At 35.7% G+C, this 20,181-nt stretch overlaps 1 protein-coding gene across 1 annotated transcript in view; it reads right to left on the bottom strand.

The window, feature by feature from the left end:
• Nucleotides 1-20,181, bottom strand: part of DNAAF4 (dynein axonemal assembly factor 4) — a gene marked incomplete at its 5' end in the record, with an annotated part of 77,620 nt that overhangs the window by 30,249 nt on the left and 27,190 nt on the right. The window contains one exon of the mRNA XM_007456616.1: nt 13,183-13,414. Within this exon, the coding sequence (XP_007456678.1) occupies nt 13,183-13,414 (232 nt within the window). The remainder of the gene's footprint in view (nt 1-13,182; nt 13,415-20,181) is intronic.

Raw genomic sequence — 20,181 nt, forward strand, 5'->3', positions numbered from 1 at the left:
GTCCCAGGATATATTTTATTTATAATAATAAACCTAAGTAGCCCATATCAAAAGAAAGACCCACAATAAACAAAAATACACACTAGCAAACTACAAATGATTTATAAACACATTTGTATATAACACAATGACCCACATAATATAAAATATGAGAACTGTCATTCCCCTTTTATACATTTGGAAATTAAAACAAAAAATTCTCCTTAATAATTCAAGGACAAAAGAAAAGCATGATGGGTTACAAAATATTTGCAACTAAATGGCAATGAAGACACAAGATTTCAAGACTTGGTGAATGTATTAATGCAGCATTTAAGAGAAAAAATTATAACTTCATATGAATGTGTTAAAAGATTCAAAAATTAATGCAAACAAATTGTATAAAGAAGAGAGAAAACCCAAAGAAACTAGAAGAAGCCAAATAAAAATAAACACAGGAATTAATGGAATAGAAAACAAAGAAACAATAAAAGACCAACAAAACCAAAAATTGCTTTTCTGAACATACAAACAAAATTTGCAAAATGCTGCAATAGTTGATCAAGGAAAAATAAAATAGTATTAGGAACAACAACAACAAATATATAAATATATATATATGTGTATATATGTATATATATATGTATATATATATATATATATACATTTCTTTTTCAGATTCTTTTCTATTATAGATTACTACAAGACATTGAATATAGTTCCCTGAGCTATACAACAGGTCCTTGTTTATCTATTTTACATACAGTAGTGTGTATATGTTAATCCCAAACTCCTGATTTATCTCTCCCACCAACACCGGCTAAAAAAAAATGTTTTTAAAAATTATTTCTTATATGTGGAACCTAAAACAAAAAAACAGACTCATAGATACAGAGAACAGATTGGTGGTTGTCAGAGGTGGGGGGTGGGAGGTGGACAAAATGGGTGATGATGGTCAAAAGGTGTGAACTTCTACCCATACAATACATAAGCCCTGTGAATGAAATGTACAGCCTGGTGACTATCGCTAATAATACTGTATAGCATATTTGAAAGTTGTTAAGAGAGTAAATCTTAAAAGTTCTCATCTGTAGAAAAAAAATTGTAACTATGCATGGTGCTGGATATATTTGCTAGATTTACTGTGATGATCACTTCATAATATACACACATATCAAATCATTATATTGTACACATGAAACTTAAAATAAGTCAATTAAATCTCAATAAAAAAAAAGAATTTTTAAAAAATTATTACCTTTCCTCTGTTTCTCCCTTCCCTCTTCCTAATACTATTATTTGGATGTTGGACAACCTGAATGGATACTCTAGTTGTTTTATCTTTTCTATTTTAAAGTCTCTTTGTTGGGGCTTCTCTGGTGGCGCAGTGGTTAAGAATCTGCCTGCCAATGCAAGGCACACGGGTTCGATCCCTGGTCCGGGAAGATCCCACATGCCACGAAGCAACTAAGCCTGTGCGCCACAACTACTGAGCCTGTGCTCTAGAGCCTGTGAGCCACAACTACTGAGCCTGTGCTCTAGAGCCTGTGAGCCACAACTACTGAGACCGCATGCTACAACTAGCAAAGCCCATGTGCCTAGAGCCCATGCTCCGCAACAAGAAAAGCCACCGCAATGAGAAGCCTGCGCAATGCGACGAAGAGTAGCCCCTGCTCACCGCAACTAGAGAAAGCTGGTGGGCAGCAACAAAGACCCAACACAGGCAAAAATAAATAAATAAAATAAAATAAAATAATAAAATCTCTTTGTCATCTTATTCTATTTCCTGGAAAAAAATTAACTATATTCCAACTATTTAATTTTTAATTCTTTAAATTACATTTTAATTTCCAAACTGTTCTGTTAGGAAAAATTCTTTATTACAGCCTCCTGTTGTTGTTCAAGGATTAAAATATGTTCTCATCTCTCTGAGGACATTAATTATAGTTCTTTATTTTCTTTTAATTTTTGAATTTTATTTTTTTATACAGCAGGTTCGTATTAGTCATCATTTTATACACATCAGAGTATACATGTCAATTCCAATTGCCCAATTCATCACACCACCATCACCACGCCCCCATAGCTTCCCCCCTTGGTGTCTGTAAGTTTCGTCTCTACATCTGTGTCTCAACTTCTGCCCTGCAAACTGGTTCATCTGAACCATTTTTCTAGGTTCAACATACATGCATTAATATACAACATTTGTTTTTCTCTTTCTGACTTACTTCACTCTGTATGACAGTCTCTAGATCCATCCATGTCTCAACAAATGACCCAATTTCGTTCCTTTTTATGGCTGAGTAATATTACATTGTATATATGTACCACAACTTCTTTATCCATTCATCTGTCGATGGGCATTTAGGTTGCTTCCATGACCTGGCTATTGTAAATAGTGCTGCAATGAACACTGGGGTGCATGTGTCTTTTTGAATTATGGTTTTCTCTGAGTATATGCCCAGTAGTGGGATTGCTGGATCATATGGTAATTCTATTTTTAGTTTTTTAAGGAACCTCCATACTGTGCTCCATAGTGGCTGTATCAATTTACATTCCCACCAACAGTGCAAGAGGGCTCCCTTTTCTCCACACCCTTTCCAGCATTTGTTGTTTGTAGATTTTCTGATGATGCCCATTCTAACTGGTGTGAGGTGATACCACATTGTATTTTTGATTTGCATTTCTCTAATAATTAGTGATGTTCAGCAGCTTTTCATGTGTTTCTTGGTCATCAATATGTCTTCTTTGGAGAAATGTCTATTTAGGTCTTCTGCCCATTTTTGGATTGGGTTGTTTGTTTCTTTAATATTGAGCTGCATGAGCTGTTTATAAATTTTGGAGATTAATCCTTTGTCCGTTGATTCGTTTGCAAATATTTTCTCCCATTCTTCAGGTTGTCTTTCGGTCTTGTTTATGGTTTCCTTTGTTGTGCAAAAGCTTTTAAGTTTCATTAGGGCCCATTTGTTTATTTTTGTTTTTCTTTCCATTACTCTGGGAGATGGATCAAAAACTATCTTGCTGTGATTTATGTCAAAGAGTGTTCTTCCTATGTTTTCCTCTAAGAGTTTTATAGTGTCCGGTCTTACATTTAGGTCTCAAACCCATTTTGAGTTTATTTTTCGTTATGGTGTTAGGGAGTGTTCTAATTTCATTCTTTTACATGTAGCTGTCCAGTTTTCCCAGCACCACTTATTGAAGAGACTGTCTTTTCTCCATTGTATATCCTTGCCTCCTTTGTCATAGATTAGTTGACTATAGATGCATGGGTTTATCTCTGGACATTCTATATTGTTCCATTGATCTATGTTTCTGTTTTTGTGCCAGTACCATATTGTCTTGATTACTGTAGCTTTGTAGTATAGTCTGAAGTCAAGGAGTCTGATTCCTCCAGCTCCATTTTTTTCCCTCAAGACTGCTTTGGCTATTCAGGGTCTTTTGTGGATCCATACAAATTTAAAGATTACTTTGTTCTAGTTCCGTTAAAAAATGCCACTGGTAATTTGATAGGGACTGCATTGAATCTGTAGATTGCTTTGGGTAGTAGAGTCATTTTCACAATATGGATTCTTTCAATCCAAGAACATGGTATATCTCTCCATCTGTTGGTATCATCTTTAATTTCTTTCATCTGTGTCTTACAGTTTTCTGCATACAGGTCTTTTGCCTTCCTAGGTAGGTTTATTCCTAGATATTTTATTCTTTTTGTTGCAGTGGTAAATGGGAGTGTTTCCTTAGTTTCCCTTTCAGATTTTTCATCATTAGTGTATAGGAATGCCATAGATTTCTGTGCATTAGTTTTGTATCCTGCAACTTTATCAAATTCATTGATTAGCTCTAGTAGTTTTCTGGTAGCATCTTTAGGATTCTCTATGTATAGTATCATGTCATCTGCAAGCAGTGACAGATTTACTTATTCTTTTCCAATTTGTATTTCTTTTATTTCTTTTTCTTCTCTGATTGCCGTGGCTAGGACTTCCAAAACTATGTTGAGTAACAGTGGTGAGAGTGGACATCCTTGTCTTGTTCCTGATCTTAGAGGAAATGCTTTCAGTTTTTCACCATTGAGAATGACATTTGCTGTGGGTTTGTCATATATGGCCTTTATTATATTGAGGTAGTTTCCCTCTATGCCCACTTTCTGGAGAGTTTTTTATCATAAATGGGTGTTGAATTTTGTCAAAAGCTTTTTCTGCATCTATTGAGATGATCATATGGTTTTTATTCTACAATTTGTCAATATGGTTTATCACATTGATTGATTTACATATATTGAAGAATCCTTGCATCCCTGGGATAAATCCCACTTGATCATGGTATACGATTGTTTTAATGTATTTTTGGATTCTGTTTGCTAGTATTTTGTTGAGGATCTTTGCATCTATATTTATCCGTGATATTGGCCTGTAATTTTATTTTTTTGTAGTATCTTTGTCTGGTTTTGGTATCAGGGTGATGGTGGCCTCATAGAATGAGTTTAGGAGTGTTCCTTCCTCTGCAATTTTTTGGAAGAGTTTGAGAAGGATGGGTGTTAGCTCGTCTCTAATGTTTGATAGAATTCACCTGTGAAAACATCTGGTTCTGGACTTCTGTTTGTTGAAGATTTTTCATCACATTTTCAATTTCATTACTTGTGATTGGTCTGTTCATATTTTCTGTTTCTTCCTGGTTCAGTCTTGGAAGGTTATACCTTTCTAAGAATGTGTCCATTGCTTCCAGGTTGTCCATTTTATTGGCATAGAGTTGCTTGTTGTAGTCTCTTAGGATGCTCTGTATTTCTGTGGTGTCTGTTGTAACTTCTCCTTTTTCATTTCTAATTTTATTGATTTGAGTCCTCCCCCTTTTTCTTGATGAGTCTAGCTAATGGTTTATCGATTTTGTTTCTATTCTCCAACAACCAGCTTTTAGTTTTATTGGTCTTTGCTATTGTTTTCTTTGTTTCTATTTCATTTATTTCTGCTCTGATCTTTATGATTTCTTTCCTTCTGCTAACTTTGGGTTTTGTTTGTTCTTCTTTTTCTAGTTCCTTTAGGTGTAAGGTTAGATGCTGTATTTGAGATTTTTCTTGTTTCTTGAGGTAGGCTTGTATAGCTATAAACTTCCCTCTTAGAACTGCTTTTGCTGCATCCCACAGGTTTTGGATCGTCGTGTTTTCATTGTCATTTGTCTCTAGTATTTTTTGATTTCCTCTTTGATTTCTTCAGTGATCTCTTGGTTATTTAGTAGCGTAGTGTTTAGCCCTCATGTGTTCTTTTTTACGTTTTTTCCCCTGTAATTCATTTCTAATCTCATAGCATTGTGGTCAGAAAAGATGCTTGATATGATTTCAATTTTCTTAAATTTACTGAGGCTTGATTTGTGACCCAAGATGTTATCTATCCTGGAGAATGTTCCATGCGCACTTGAGAAGAAAGTGTAATCTGCTGTTTTGGGATGGAATGTCCTGTGAATACCAATTAAATCTATCTGGTCTATTGTGTCATTTAAAGCTTCTGTTCCCTTATTTATTTTCATTTTGGATGATCTGTCCATTGGTGTGAGGTATTAAAGTCCCCCACTATTATTGTGTTACTGTCGATTTCCTCTTTTACAGCTGTTAGCAGTTGCCTTAGGTATTGAGGTGCTCCAATGTTGGGTGCATATATATTTATAATTGTTGTATCTTCTTCTTGGATCTGTTGATCATTATGTAGTGTCCTTCCTTGTCTCTTGTAACAGTCTTTAAAGTCTAATTTATCAGATATGAGTAGTGCTACTCCAGCTTTCTTTTGATTTCCATTTGCATACAATATCTTTTTCCATCCCCTCACTTTCAGTCTGTATGTGTCCCTAGGTCTGAAGTGGGTCTCTTGTAGACAGCATATATATGGGTCTTGTTTTTGTATCCATTCAGCAAGCATGTGTTCTATTGGTGGGAGCATTTAATCCATTCACGTTTAAGGTAATTATCGATATGTATGTTCTTATGACCATTTTCTTAATTGTTTTGGGTTTGTTTTTGTAGGTCCTTTTCTTCTCTTGTGTTTCCCAGTTAGAGAAGTTCTTTTAGCATTTGTTGTAGAACTGGTTCGGTGGTGCTGAACTGTCTTAGCTTTTGCTTGTCTGTTAAGCTTTTGATTTCTCCATTGAATCTGAATGAGAACCTTGCCGGGTAGAGTTATCTTGGTTGTAGGTTCTTCCCTTTCATCACTTTATCATGCCACTCCCTTCTGGCTTATAGAGTTTCTGTTGAGAAATCAGCTTTTAATCTTATGGGAGTTCCCTTGTATGTTGTTTGTCATTTTTCCCTTGCTGCTGCCAATAATTTTTCTTTGTCTTTAATTTTTGCCAATTTGATTATTTTGTGTCTTGGCGTGTTTCTCCTTGGGTTTATCCTGTATGGGACTCGCTGTGCTTCCTGGACTTGGGTGGCTATTTTCTTTCCCATGTTAGGGAAGTTTCTGACTATAATCTCTTCAAATATTTTCTTGGGTCCTTTATCTCTCTCTTCTCCTTCTGGGACCCCTATAATGCGAATGTTGTTGCATTTAATGTTGTCCCAGAGGTCTCTTAGGCTGTCTTCATTTCTTTTCATTCTCTTTTCTTTATTCTGCTCTGCAACAGTGAATTCCACCATTCTGTCTTCCAGGTCACTTATCCTTTCTTCTGCCTCAGTTATTCTGCTACTGTTTCCTTCTAGTGTATTTTTTATTTCAGTTATTGTATTGTTCATCTCTGTTTGTTTGTTCTTTAGTTCTTCTAGGTCTTTGTTAAACATTTCTTGCATTTTCTCGATCTTTGCCTCCATTCTTTTTCCGAGGTCCTGGATCATTTTCACTATCATTATTCTGAATTATTTTTCTGGACAGTTGCCTATCTCCACTTCATTTAGTTGTTTTTCTGGGGTTTTATCTTGTTCTTTAATCTGGTACATAGCCCTCTGTCTTTTCATCTTGTCTATCTTTATGTGAATAGTAAAGGTTTCTTGATGCACTGTGACTGTTTCCACAAACTGATTTCACCAGGAGTCCTTCATGTGAGGACATTCTGTCAGATTCTTTTGGTGTGTGAACTGTCTTCAGGTTCAACATATGAATGAAGTTTGGAGGTTGGTGTCCATCCTGCTAGTGTTGGAGGATCTTCTGCAGAGGTGGGGGGTGGCTGTGGCTCACCGTGGGGACAAGGACACTGGCAGAAATTCTGGCAAGTATTTGGTGTGAGCCCTCCCAGAGTCTGCCATTAGCCCCACCTAATTATACTTCTTTTTAAGTTTTCTTCTATTCCCTGCATTACTTGGTTGTTCCAAGTTGCATTTTTCTGTTTGGTTCTTGGCTGTCTGTTCATATTAAAGATGAAGTACAAATATTCTGACTGGAAGTTTTGTGTACATGAATCTAAAGATTGTTGACTAGTGAGCTTCATCATGGTGAACTAGTGGGGCCATTATAAATGCCAGGGTTTTTTCATCCTATACTAGTTAGCTTCCCTGTAGAGGAATTCTCCAGTCTACATAACAGGTGGACTGGGCTCCTGCATGCATATGGGGAAGAGAATAGAGCTAGAGGGGATCTCTTGAATCAGTATTTAGATTTTTACAGTGCAGACTTTCACTCAATTTCTGTATTTTCAGAGTAGAATCTCACTCAGTCCTCAATTGTGCAGAAAGTAAACCTCCAGTTATCTGCTGTAGTATGGGAGGAGATCTGGTAATCAAAGTCCTATGCACTTTCAACCAAACCTATTTTTTTCCAGACCTACTTTTGCCCCTACCTTTAGACGTACCTAGTTCTACCAAGTTGAAAATGGACAAATCCACCTGCCCTGAAGCCTCATCCCTCCCACTACAATGCTTTTAGTAGCTTAGCAAATAGCTCAGCAAATCAAAACTAGTTCAACAGATACCGGTAACTGACCTCAAGAGGCTTCCCCTTTGGGATTTTTTTTTTTAATGTGGAACATTTTTAAAGTCTTTATTGAGTTTGTTACAACATTGCTTCTGTTTTATGTTTTGATTTTTTGGCCTCAAGGCATGTGGGATCTTAGCTCCCTGACCAAGGATCGAACCTGCATGCCCTGCATTGGAAGGCGAAGTCTTAACCACTGGACCGCTAGGGAAGTTCCGGCTTCCCCTTTTGAACAAAGCTGTTTCTAACAAGACAAGAAAGCCCCCATAGTCATGTAACTAACTAATGCTCATTGATTCCCCTTTCCTCGTACCTTATAAATATAGACAACAGAACAAGAGCAGGGACCCTCAACTGGAGCCTTTTGGGGGAATGGCCTCACTATGCTTGGCCCTAAGCATAACTCTGTGGAATAGTAAGAACTTGAGGAAATCGTGCAAACTTTGATGCTTTCCTGCCTAAAATCAATAAACATTATTTTTTCAATTTTATTGAGAAATAATTCAAGTACAATAACTATACTCATTTTAAAGTATATTAAATGAGTTCTGACAGATGTACATGCTCCTGAAATCACAATCAACACAGAAAATTTCTATCACCTCTAAGAGTCCCCTATAACCCTGTGAAGTTCATCCTTTCCTTCACTCCTGGCCCCAGGCAACCACTGATGTGCTCTCAGTCATTATAAATTAGTTAGTATTTTCTAGAATTTCATGCACTATGGACTGGTGTCTTGCGTTTTTTCAGAATAATTTTGTGATTCATTCATGTGTATCAGTAGCTGTCTCTTTTTTAAAAAATAAATTTGTTTATTTTTGACTGCATTGAGTCTTCATTGCTGTGCACAGGCTTTCTCTAGTCGTGGCAAGCGGGGGCTACTCTTCGTTGTGGTGCGCGGGCTTCTCATTTCAGTGGCTTTTGTTGCAGAGCACAGGCTCTAGGTGTGCAGGCTCAGTAGTTTGGTGTACAGGCTGAGTTGCTCTGCAGCATGTGGGATCTTCCTGGCCAGGGATCGAACCCGTGTCCCCTGCATTGGCAGGTGGATTCTTAACCACTGGGCCACCAGGGAAGTCCCAGTTGTCTCCTTTTTATTGAAGAGTAATATTCCATTTTATGAATGTATTTCATAATTTGTTTATCCATTAACCCATTGATGGACATTGTTTCCAGTTGTTCACTATTGTAAATAAAACTGCTGTAAACATTTGAATACAAGTTTTTAGGTGGACACATTTTTCTTGTGTAAATACCTAGGACTAAAATGGTTGAGTTATATGACAGGTTATATGACAGCTGACACTCTTCTAAAGTGGTTGTACCATTTTATATTTTGACCATCATTGTACAAGGTCCAATTGTAGCACATCCTCAATAACACTTTGTACTGATGGACTCTCTAATGTTTAATATTAGCTATTTTAGTGGATGTGTCCTATATTTCACTGTGGTTTTAATTTGCATTTCCTTACTAATGATGTTGAACATCATTTCATGTGCATATTGACCATTCATATGTCTTCTTTTGTGAAAAGTTCATTCAAATCTTTTGCCTAATTGTTTATTGGGTAGTTTGTCTTCTGTGTATACATTACATACACGGTGAGGCAAGAATCAATGTTCGTTTCCATAGATAACCAACTGTTCCAGACTTTCCTTTCCCCATTGAACTGTTCTGCTTTTGATGAAAAGCATCGGACCATACAGGTAAGGATCTATTTCTGCTCACTGTACTCCATTCTTTTGACCTTCCTGTTCATCCTTTCACCAGTTCCACCCTATCTTGATTACTATAGCTTGATGTTAAGTCCTCAAATCAGGTAGTATAAAGGTAGTATAAGTCCAACATCTTTGTTATTTTTAAAAACTTCTTTAGCTAGTCTAGGTCATTTGCATTCTAATATAAATTTTAGAATCAGCTTGCCGATTTCTACAAAAAGCTTACTGGTATTTCTGTTGGAATTGCATTAAATCTATACATCAATTTAAGGAGAAGTGACATCTTAACAATATTGAGTTTTCCTATTCATGAACATGCTATATCTCTCCATTTGTTTAGGCCTTTAAGAATATCTCTCAGTAATTTTTTTATAGTTTTCACTGATGAGATCTTACACTTCTTTTATTAAATTTATTCCTAAACATTTTGTGTCTTAGTGTTATTATAAATTGATTAAAGTTTAATTTTCCAATTGTTTGCTGCTGATAAATAAAATCATAAGTGATTTTTGCTATCTTATATCTTGAGACGTTGCTAAATTCACTTATTAGGTCTAGCAGTTATCTGTAGATTCCTTAGGGATTTCTACATAGACAATCATGTCATCTACAAATAGACAGTTTTACTTCTTCCTGTCTAATCTTCATGGCTTTTATTTCTTCTTCTTGTCTTAATGCAGCAGTTAGGACCTCTAGAATAATGCTGAATGAGGTAGTGAAAACAGACATGCTTGCCTTGCTCTTCAACCTAAGGGACAAAGTACACATTAATTCATCAGTAAATATGATGTTTGCTATAGATTTTGGTGTAGAAGGCTCTTATCAGATTGAGAAAGTTTCTTTCTAGTCCAATTTTTTATTATAAATGGGTGTTGGATTTTGTCAAATGCCTCTCTGCAATATTGAAATAATCACGTTTGTCCTTTGTTCTGTTAGTATAATTATACTGAACGATTTTCAAATGCTAAATCAACCTTCCCTTCAATTACCCATTTCCAGAAGTCAAAAATTCTCTAGGCTGTGTGAAAAAAAAACATGACTACAGTGGTTTAACCAAACATGGGTTTATTTTTCTCACTTAACAAGCTTGAAGAAAGTTCAGCACGATTTATCAGCTTTCCAATGTCATTAATGTCCCAGGCTCTTTCTTCTTCCCTGTTCTATCATTCTTAATGTATGGCATGCCTCTTCATGATCTCAAGAAGTGTTAATGCACTTCTTGGCAAAGATCTTCCTCTTAGGTAGAAAAAGGAAAGGGAGAGCAAGCAGAAAGGAACTGGGGACACTTATCTCAGAAAAGTAATACTTTTATATAAATCCTTATTAGATTTGTTCTTGCATTTCAAGAGCCAGAACTGTGCCACTTGGCTACATACAGTTACAAGAGAGTTTGGGGAAGTAAATTTTGTTTTCCCTTTTTTTTAAAACTAATTTAAAATTACTTTGTTTGTAAAAATGAGTCACTGTGCTTTGTTCCTTATTTTTTCATTTTATAATAAAAATTTCAAATATGTACAAAAGTAGACAGGATAGAATAATCACCATCATGCATTCATGATGTGACTTCAATTATCAACTCATGGCCAGCACCATTTCATCTTTACCTCTATCCACTTTCACATACCATATTATTTTGAAGCAAATCTCAGACATCATATTTACCTATAAAATTTCAGTAGGCATCTCTACAAGATGAGGACTTTATAAATTATCACATCTAAAGAAAATACCATTATCACATCTAAAGAAAAAAAATGTAATTATTCCTTAATTTCTTCAAATATCCAATCAATACTCAAACTTCCAAGAGGTAAGTTTTTAAGCTGGACACATTTCTTCTGTCCCCCACCCCCAAATCATGATTCTATTGGTAAAAAAGGAAAAGGAGAGTATATATTGAGTAGGCAATCTACAGCACCCGCCACACCATTTGTATTCAGTATACTATAAAAGTAGCTTGTCTCAAGAACGTTTCTGGGGCAAATAATACAATATTCTTTCTATAGTTAAAAATGTTATCAAATGAGCATTTTTAGTTAAAGGTGGCATTAAAACAGTAGCATTAGACTTTTTAGGAGCAGCCAAGTTTTCCTCTTTAAGAGGTCTAACTTTAGTGTCCAATGAGACATTTGTCAATTTTTTAAAGCAGTTACTCACAAATCCCAGCTAACTGAAGTTGTTTGTATCTACAACATTTTATGTTCCTTAGGCACTGGCAACACGTTAAGTCATATTTGTTTATTCTATAACTCCTAGTACAGAGGAGACACTGAGTAAATGAATATTTGTTAAATGCATGGACAAGATGGAAGAAAGTAACCAAAGCCTACTAAAGGATGCTACCAGTCATCCATAATGATACTACTGAAATAAGGAAAAAAAGGACTTCTAGAGTAAAAAATCCAAAAAAAGCTGATTTATACATTTTTTTCCTCCACCATGTTTAATTTCCCTTGTATCCTTGGATGAATTTTTTTTAAACATCTTCAGGATATCTCTTATATACAAAAGTTTGTTTGGGTTCCACCAGTGTTTTAAAACATCCTATTTGTTTAGAAGTAATTGAAATTAGGAAGGAAATGCTTTCAAATACTCCAGTTGTATCAATATTTTGTTGAAATGGTATTAAAGAAGGAGATAGTGTGGTAGTTAACTTGCATGTCAATATTAAACCACAAAAATATATAAATTTAATAAAGCTACTGCTTAATATTTACTCTAAATGACTTTTTAACATGCTAAACCTCACTGTTAAAGTAGTAAAGACATGTAGCCTTTGAAAAGAACATAGGTTTCAGAATCAGATCTGGGTTCAAATCCTATAGGTTTGCTTACTGCATAGCTGTTTATCCTTTCAAAACACTGACTTCCTTTAAAATAAGAATAACAGCACTTACCCCAAAGTGCTGTTGTGAGGATTGAGTGATACAATCAATAAAATTACCTGGCATATAGTAATCACCCAAGAAATGTTAATTGTCACTATTATGTAAGTGATTTAACTACAAAACGTTCCATTTACTAAACATAAATAAACCCAAAACAAAGTTTAATATTCTAAAATCAGATAAAAACAAACTCTTAGCTTTCAATAAAGAAAATTGTCCTCTCACCTATTCTTAAAAACACCAGAATCAAAGGCCAGAAGAGTTCTTGTCTGCTTACAGCGAAGTTTGCTTAACAGTACTCATTTTCCTGAGTTATGTGACGAAAAGGTCTTTTAATGAAATTCCTATTTTCTTATCTCTAAAGAAATAAATGAATGCTCCTGGTACTGCTAATTCACTCCAAGTCTTACTGCACCTGAGTTAAACACATATTTAACAACACCTGCATACATTTCTAAAGGAAGCACGAGTAAAAACAATATTGAATCTTTGCTCATTTTATTATGAAAACTTCACTACTTCCTAGAAGAAGGAATAAGTCTTTCACTTTAGTCTTTGTATTGTAGTAATTCATATACCAAAATAATGACCTAATACTGTGGATAGATTCATACACACACACACACACACACACACACACACACACACACACTGACATATATACTTCACTAACAGGACTCACTTTCCCAGAAAATATTAAGTAATCATTGTACCTTTTGTGGCAAGATTTCTAGATACTGAATTCCTAGTAAGACCTTTATGTTTTAATTTTTTTCTCCCTTCTTCAATTTGCTTTTCTTGTTGATATAATTTTTCTTCTCTCTGAATTATTTTATGTTCTTCAGCTTTTCTTTGATGTTCTTTCCAGGTTTCCAATTCTTTAGTTGCTTTTATCCGTTCATTTTCTTTCATATCTTCTATCCTTTTCCTCTCTTCTTCTTCAATCTGAAAAAATTAAAATTACCAAATCCTTTAAAACATACAAAAAGCAAAATTTTGAAAATAAGAAATTCATTATAATAATTAGTTATTTTTACCTTTAAACACTTGTCATTAAATCTGCAGCAATAGTTAGCAGTGAATAAAGAATTAAAATGGGAACAGTAAATGATTTAGCAGAATGCTCAATCATATGGTGTCACTGAACAAAGGTCTTAGTTCCAGATTTACCATTAACTATTGATATGTTCTTGGGCAGTCACTTTCTCTAGCCTCAGTTTACTTGCATGTAAAATGTGGACAGGCATTCAATTAGATGATATCTAAGGGCTTGGTTAATGAAAAAAAAAAAAAGGAAGAATTTATTACTCTGAAAGTTAAGTCACTTGTCCCCAAATCTTTACACACACACAAATACACATATGCAAACATTTGCCTTTCTACCAATGCCAGTCTTACCTTGTCTTAGGACTGAAGTTGTGCTGACCTTCACCTGAGGAATGAGGGAATAATAAGGGAATAGGAAGGAGGAACTAGGGAGCTCGTCTCTGGTGGGTGGAAATGTTTGAACTTTGAATCCTGCTGTCAACTATGTTTGCAATAGCAGTTATTTGACATTTCCACATGAAAAGCTAAATACCAGATGAATGTGAAAGCAATACATTGCTCAGTCGTTGCCAATATTTCTCCCTTTCACAAACTTCCCTCATATGGGCAAGAAAAAAAAGTCCCTGTGAAACAGAGTAACTGGTTAGTATATACGGTTGACTCCATGTACCTAACCTTCCTATGGTAACAAAAATTTCTCACCTCTATCCTCTAGAGAAGCAGTGTCTAACAGAACTTTTTTAATGGTAGCAATGTTCTGTACTATCCAATACATTAGCCACTAGTCACACATGGCTAATGAAGCACTTAAAATGGGGCTAGTGTGACTGAGGAACTGAATTGGTAATTTTATTTACGTTTGATTAATGTAAATTTAAATTAATTTATTTTTAAATAGGACATCTGACACAGCTCTAGAATGACATGCTGGGAAAAAGTTTCCTAGAGGCTGAATTATTTTAGGATATAGAATTAACATTATAGGTATGAAAACCGTGCACTGAAGAGGTACTCTGTAATATTTGCATGAGTTAATACCCTCTTCTGGAGACTGTTTATTTTCCTATTATACCATGAAACATTTATTTTAAAATAAATTTCACAGATTACTAACAGGAATTTCTTATAATCCCAGAATTGCACCTAAGGCCTAAACTAAGCACAAAAGATGCTAATTACTATATGTCCTAAATTCAGAGAGCCGCATTGAGCTGCCAACAGGTTGGGCCAGAAAGAATCTGCAAGTGGCAATGAACCAGCATTTAAATGCCTGATAATAGGGGCTTCCCTGGTGGCGCAGTGGTTGAGAGTCCGCCTGCCGATGCAGGGGACACGGGGTCGTGCCCCGGTCCGGGGAGATCCCACATGCCGTGGAGCGGCTGGGCCCGTGAGCCATGGCCGCTGAGCCTGTGCCTCCGGAGCTTGTGCTCCGCAACGGGGGAGGCCCCAGCAGTAAGAGGCCCGCGGACTGCAAAAAAAAAAAAAAAAAAAAAAAAAAAGGCCTGATAATAGGCCATGATGAACAGTCAGTGTTAGCTAGAGGCAGCCACAACCTAAAAGAAGAAGATGACAACTTCCCCCTGTTTAGTAATATGTTTGCCTTTTTTCCCTCCTTCCTCTGTTCTCCAACACATGGAAGGAGGAAAAAGTATGTGAAGAGTCAGAACACCTTCACCCCTCATGACCCCTGTTATGCAGAGTGAATTTTGAAAAGGTTTTAAAAATGCATAAGACTGAGTCTTACTTACCAAAAACAAGACTGTTCTTATAACCAAAAGTAACAAGAAAGTTCTTCTATTATGCCAAGATGTAGTTAAGGGAAATATGTGTGTGTGCACGCACGCACGCACGTGTGCATATAAAGATGTATGTATATGCAATTTATAATAGGCTATATTAGAAACGCAAAAATAGTCCTCAGGGATTAATGAGGAAGAGGAAGGATTAAAAAAGGCTTCAAAGAGCAGGTGACAGAAGGAACTATAATGAACAGAAAAACATGAAGAAGGTAATACCTTATGATTATGATAAAGGCAGACTACATACAGCAAAGAGAAACAGAGACAGACAAATGTTAAACAATCCTTGAAGGTCTTATTTTAAAAAAAACATAATAAGGGGAATATACCACTTAAAGGAGGAATGTGTAGTAACTCAGAAAGCTAAAAAAATAATCACCACACTGAAGGAACTGGATTTTTAAGTGCTTTGTACTGCTCAGAAAAGGACGCCATATAGTATGGGATATTAGTTTAATACAGACAGCAAATATAAGTAACGGGAGAATAATGAGCAGCTCCTAAATGAAATTCCTGAAGAAAGGGAAATCTATAATTATTTTAATCTGGAATGAATCTCTGGTCTATCAGGCATTGTTCTTTTTAAGCCAATCTCATTTATTACATGTAAAAATAATAAATAAAATACTAGAAAACTGAATCAAGGAAAATATTAAAATTATAATACATCTTGATCAATGATGTATTTCTTATCTATGATATTAGGAAATCAAAAGAGAAAAATAATATGATCTCACTACATGTCAAAATACCCTTGATACTAAGAAAAAAAATTTTTAGATCAATAAAAGGACCTACACAATATTATGCTTCATGGTGAAGCATTAAAAATATTTCTAGTAAAGTCCCTAAGGCAAATATGCCTACTGCTTTACTATTTTCCTAGCGGGCATAACCTACACAACAGAATTTTTTAAATAAATAAATTTTTAAAATGAAAAAACTTTAAATAAATACAAATATAGATTATGCAAAGATAGAACCATCATTATTTGCAAATAATATGGTAGACTACCTAAAAGAACACAAATAATAAACTGACAAACTATTAGAATGAAAAGGAGAGTTCAGCGAGGCAATCACATACAAGATCAACTTACACAAACTCTTAAAACTAACTTTCCTACAATCTGGCAATAAACAATTAGAAAATACAATGGAAAAAGTCATTTCATTAGTAACTGTCAGAAAAGCTTTTAAAATGCTACAAGTAAGCTTCACAAAATATGAGCCAGCCCTATATGTAAGCTAAATAATTTTCCTGAGGGATATAAAATGTAAGTCTGAATAAATGGAGATAAATGCCACATTCCTGGAAGAAAATCTAAATATTTTAAAACTCAATATTTTGATATTCTGCAAATTAATTTATAAGTCAATGTAAGTCTAATCAAAATACCAAAAGAACTCTTAGGGAGCTTGATACGTAACTGTGAAATTTATCCACAGAAGAAAACATGCAGGTTTTATGGAGCTGTGAAGAGGTTGGCAATTCTCATCCATAAACATCAAGCATAAAACTAGACAAATTTATCAAAAACAACCAATTCAGGGCAGTGGGAATTAACCAAAGGCAACCTGCAAATTGATGTGTTTATTCTAGAAGAACTGCTAAAGTGGTAAGAACAGTGGGAGGCTCTGACCTGCTTAAGGTTACTCCCAACCACCCACCTCCAGCCAGGATGACAACACTGACATTTTTACCAACATGAAACTAGGAAAAAGAACCCAGCAGCTTTGTTAGCAAAAATGGTGGACTCATTTCAGAGTGGGGCAGTGAAAATCTGTGGCTTTGGTGGAGAAAAGTGGTAAACTTGGTGGGAATGAAGAGGGAAAATTTACAGTTGAGGTCTGAGGTTGAGGTCCTAGTCAGGGTAAGTGCCTGAGTAGTCAGAAAATTAAGAGAAAGATCATGTAAATTAGAGAGCCATAGAAGGTCTGTAATAAGCTCACCATACACCCCTGGTTAAACAGCAAGCTATGCATTTCTGGGGGAGACCTAAGGAAGCCCGGCATAAAACAAAGCCAAGGGATACTTGAGAACTTGCTCTATCTGTGAATGTACTTCCAAACCCACACACAGACCAATCAGCAACGGGGTGGAAGCCTTTCAGGCTGAAGGTATTTACTACCTCTGACCAAATCATTACTAACAAGTGAGTTACGCAGACACAGGGAAGACCCTCAAGGAAGCCAGTCCAAAAAACAAGAATTAAAAAACTCAGCAGAGACATCAGCAGTTGTATACCACAAGGGAGTCTAGACTGATCCCACAGTTAAAGTCCAGGCAAGTTACTAAAAAATGAACAATTAATTAAAACAGAACTCAGAATTACTATAATCTACTAACTAAAATGTCTAGTTTTCAACCAAAAATATATCAAGAAATAATTACTAAAGACTTCTCAAATTTGATGAAAATATTACATACCTCAGAGAATTTCAAACCAAAGTAAAATAAATACAAAGAGATACACCTAGATACAACTTAGTCAAACTGCTAAGTAAATACAAAAGCCAAACAAAAACAGGGAAATCTTGAAAGCAGCAAGAAAAAAGGGACTCATCATGGACAGGGGAACAATAATAAAATTAAAGGCTGATTCATCATTAGAAACAATACAGGACAGAAGGCAGTGAAATGACACGTTCAAAGCACTGACAGATAGAAACTAAAACTACCAGTTCTAGATCCAGCAAAAACATTCTTCATAAATGAAGATGAAATAAGTACATTCCAAGATAAACGAAAACTGAGACCAACTATTGCCCACAGACCTGTCCAACAAGATATACCAAAGAAAATCTTCAGGCAGAAATGAAATGGCACTAAACACTAACTCTGATCTGTAAGTGGGAATGAAGAATATGGGAAATGGTAAATATATAGGTAAGCATAAAAGACAACACAGGGACTCCCCTGGCAGTCCAGTGGTTAAGACTTCGCCTTCCCATGCAGGGTGTGTGGGTTCGATCCCTGGTCAGAGAGCTAAGTCTCACATGCCTTGGAGCCAAAAAACCAAAACATAAAACAGAAGCAATATTGTAACAAATTCAATAAAGACTTGAAAAAAAATGGTCCACATCAAAAAAATCTTAAAAAAAAAAAGACAACACAAATGGATAAACAAAATGTGGTATATACATAATAATAGAACATTATTCAGCCTTAAAAAGGAAGAAAACTCTGACACATACTAAAAAGTGGATGAACCTTGAAGACATTATGCTAAGTGAAATAAGCCAGGCACAAATGGACAAGTATGGTATGATTCCACTTACATGAGATACCTAGAGGAGTCAAATTCATAGAAACAGTAAAATGCTGGTTACTAGGGGCTTAGGGAAATGTGGAATGGGATGTTATTATTTAACGGATACAGAGTTTCAGTCTGAGAAGATGAAAAAGTTCTGGAAATGGATGGTGGTGATGGTTGCACAGTAATGTGAATGTACTTAATACCACTGAACTATACACTTCTAAATGGTTAAAATGGTAAATTTTATGTTGTTTTATCCAGTTAAAAAATAAATTTAAAAAGACAATAAATATTTTATTGCTTTTCTTCTCTTTATTTAAAAACTTGAGATTTTTAAAAAAGCAATACTTAAAAAAAATAATAAATTTATTTATTTATTTTTAGCTGTGTTGGGTCTTCGTTGCTGCACAGGGGCTTTCTCCAGTTGCAGCAAGCTGGGGCAGTGCTCGGGCTTCTCATTGTGGTGGCTTCTCTTGTTGTGGAGCATGGGCTCTAGGCACATGGGCTTTGGTAGTTGCAGCATGCAGGCTCAGTAGTTGTGGCTCATGGGCTCTGGGGTGCAGGCTCAGTAGTTGTGGTGCACGAGCTTAGTGGCTCCGTGGCATGTGGGATCTTCCTGGACTAGGGATCGAACCCGTGTCCCCTGCATTGGCAGGTGATTCTTAACCACTGCACTACCAGGGAAGTCCCAACACATATTGTTTAGTTTATAATATCCATGTACATATACCTATTCATGAATGGCAATAATAGCCCAAAAATAAGGAGGGAAAAATGGAATTGTATAGAGCAAAGTTGCTATATTTTACTGGAATTGAGTCAGTGTTAACCTAAAGTAGATTATAGACAGTGATAAGTTAAAGGTGCATATGGCAACAATTTAAAACTTTCACAACCTAAAAAATATATATATATATTATAAAAATTACATTTATTTATATTAGATTATATATATACACACACACATACATACACATATACATGTAAACAGCTAAAAGGTCAACAAGGGAGCTCCAGTTTCAGCTCTGACATGTTAAGAAGTTGTCATTCCTATCCTTATAAAAAAAAAAGATAGACACTGAAAACCAAGTTTTCTTGGACCCATCAGAGAAGTGAGTCACAGGGCAAACTGCTACCCTGAAACACAGAGATAAGTGTATCCAAAAAGACAAAAAGATCTGCTTGACTATTGCAGAAGCAACTAGAGCTGCAAACTGGTACGAACACTTAAATGGTAATTTTGACAAAATGCTGGAGTCTGAGTGTGATCCAGCATGACAGTGAGAAACTCTCAGGAGCCACAATCTTGGAGGGTGACCCCATATTTTTGTGAGCTTTACCATCAGAAACCCCACTAGGTCACCATGAATAAGAACTCTGGCAGAAAGGGGGGAAAAATAATCATTGTGAAAGACAGAAATACCCAGAGTATCCTCCATAACAAAGATCTACTCTCCAGGAGAAAGGACCGTGTCAGAGCTAAAGGAATTCCCTTCCCACTGGGGGAAGGGAATTCCTCCCACTCCAGTCCTCCCCAGCTTTCCTGTCCCACCTAAAGGAGAAAAAAAACACAGTTAACTGTCAGGGCTTCAGGAAAATACACGGG

This window comes from Lipotes vexillifer, unplaced genomic scaffold (assembly GCF_000442215.2).
Source record: "Lipotes vexillifer unplaced genomic scaffold, Lipotes_vexillifer_v1.1 scaffold861, whole genome shotgun sequence".
NCBI lineage: Eukaryota > Metazoa > Chordata > Mammalia > Artiodactyla > Lipotidae > Lipotes > Lipotes vexillifer.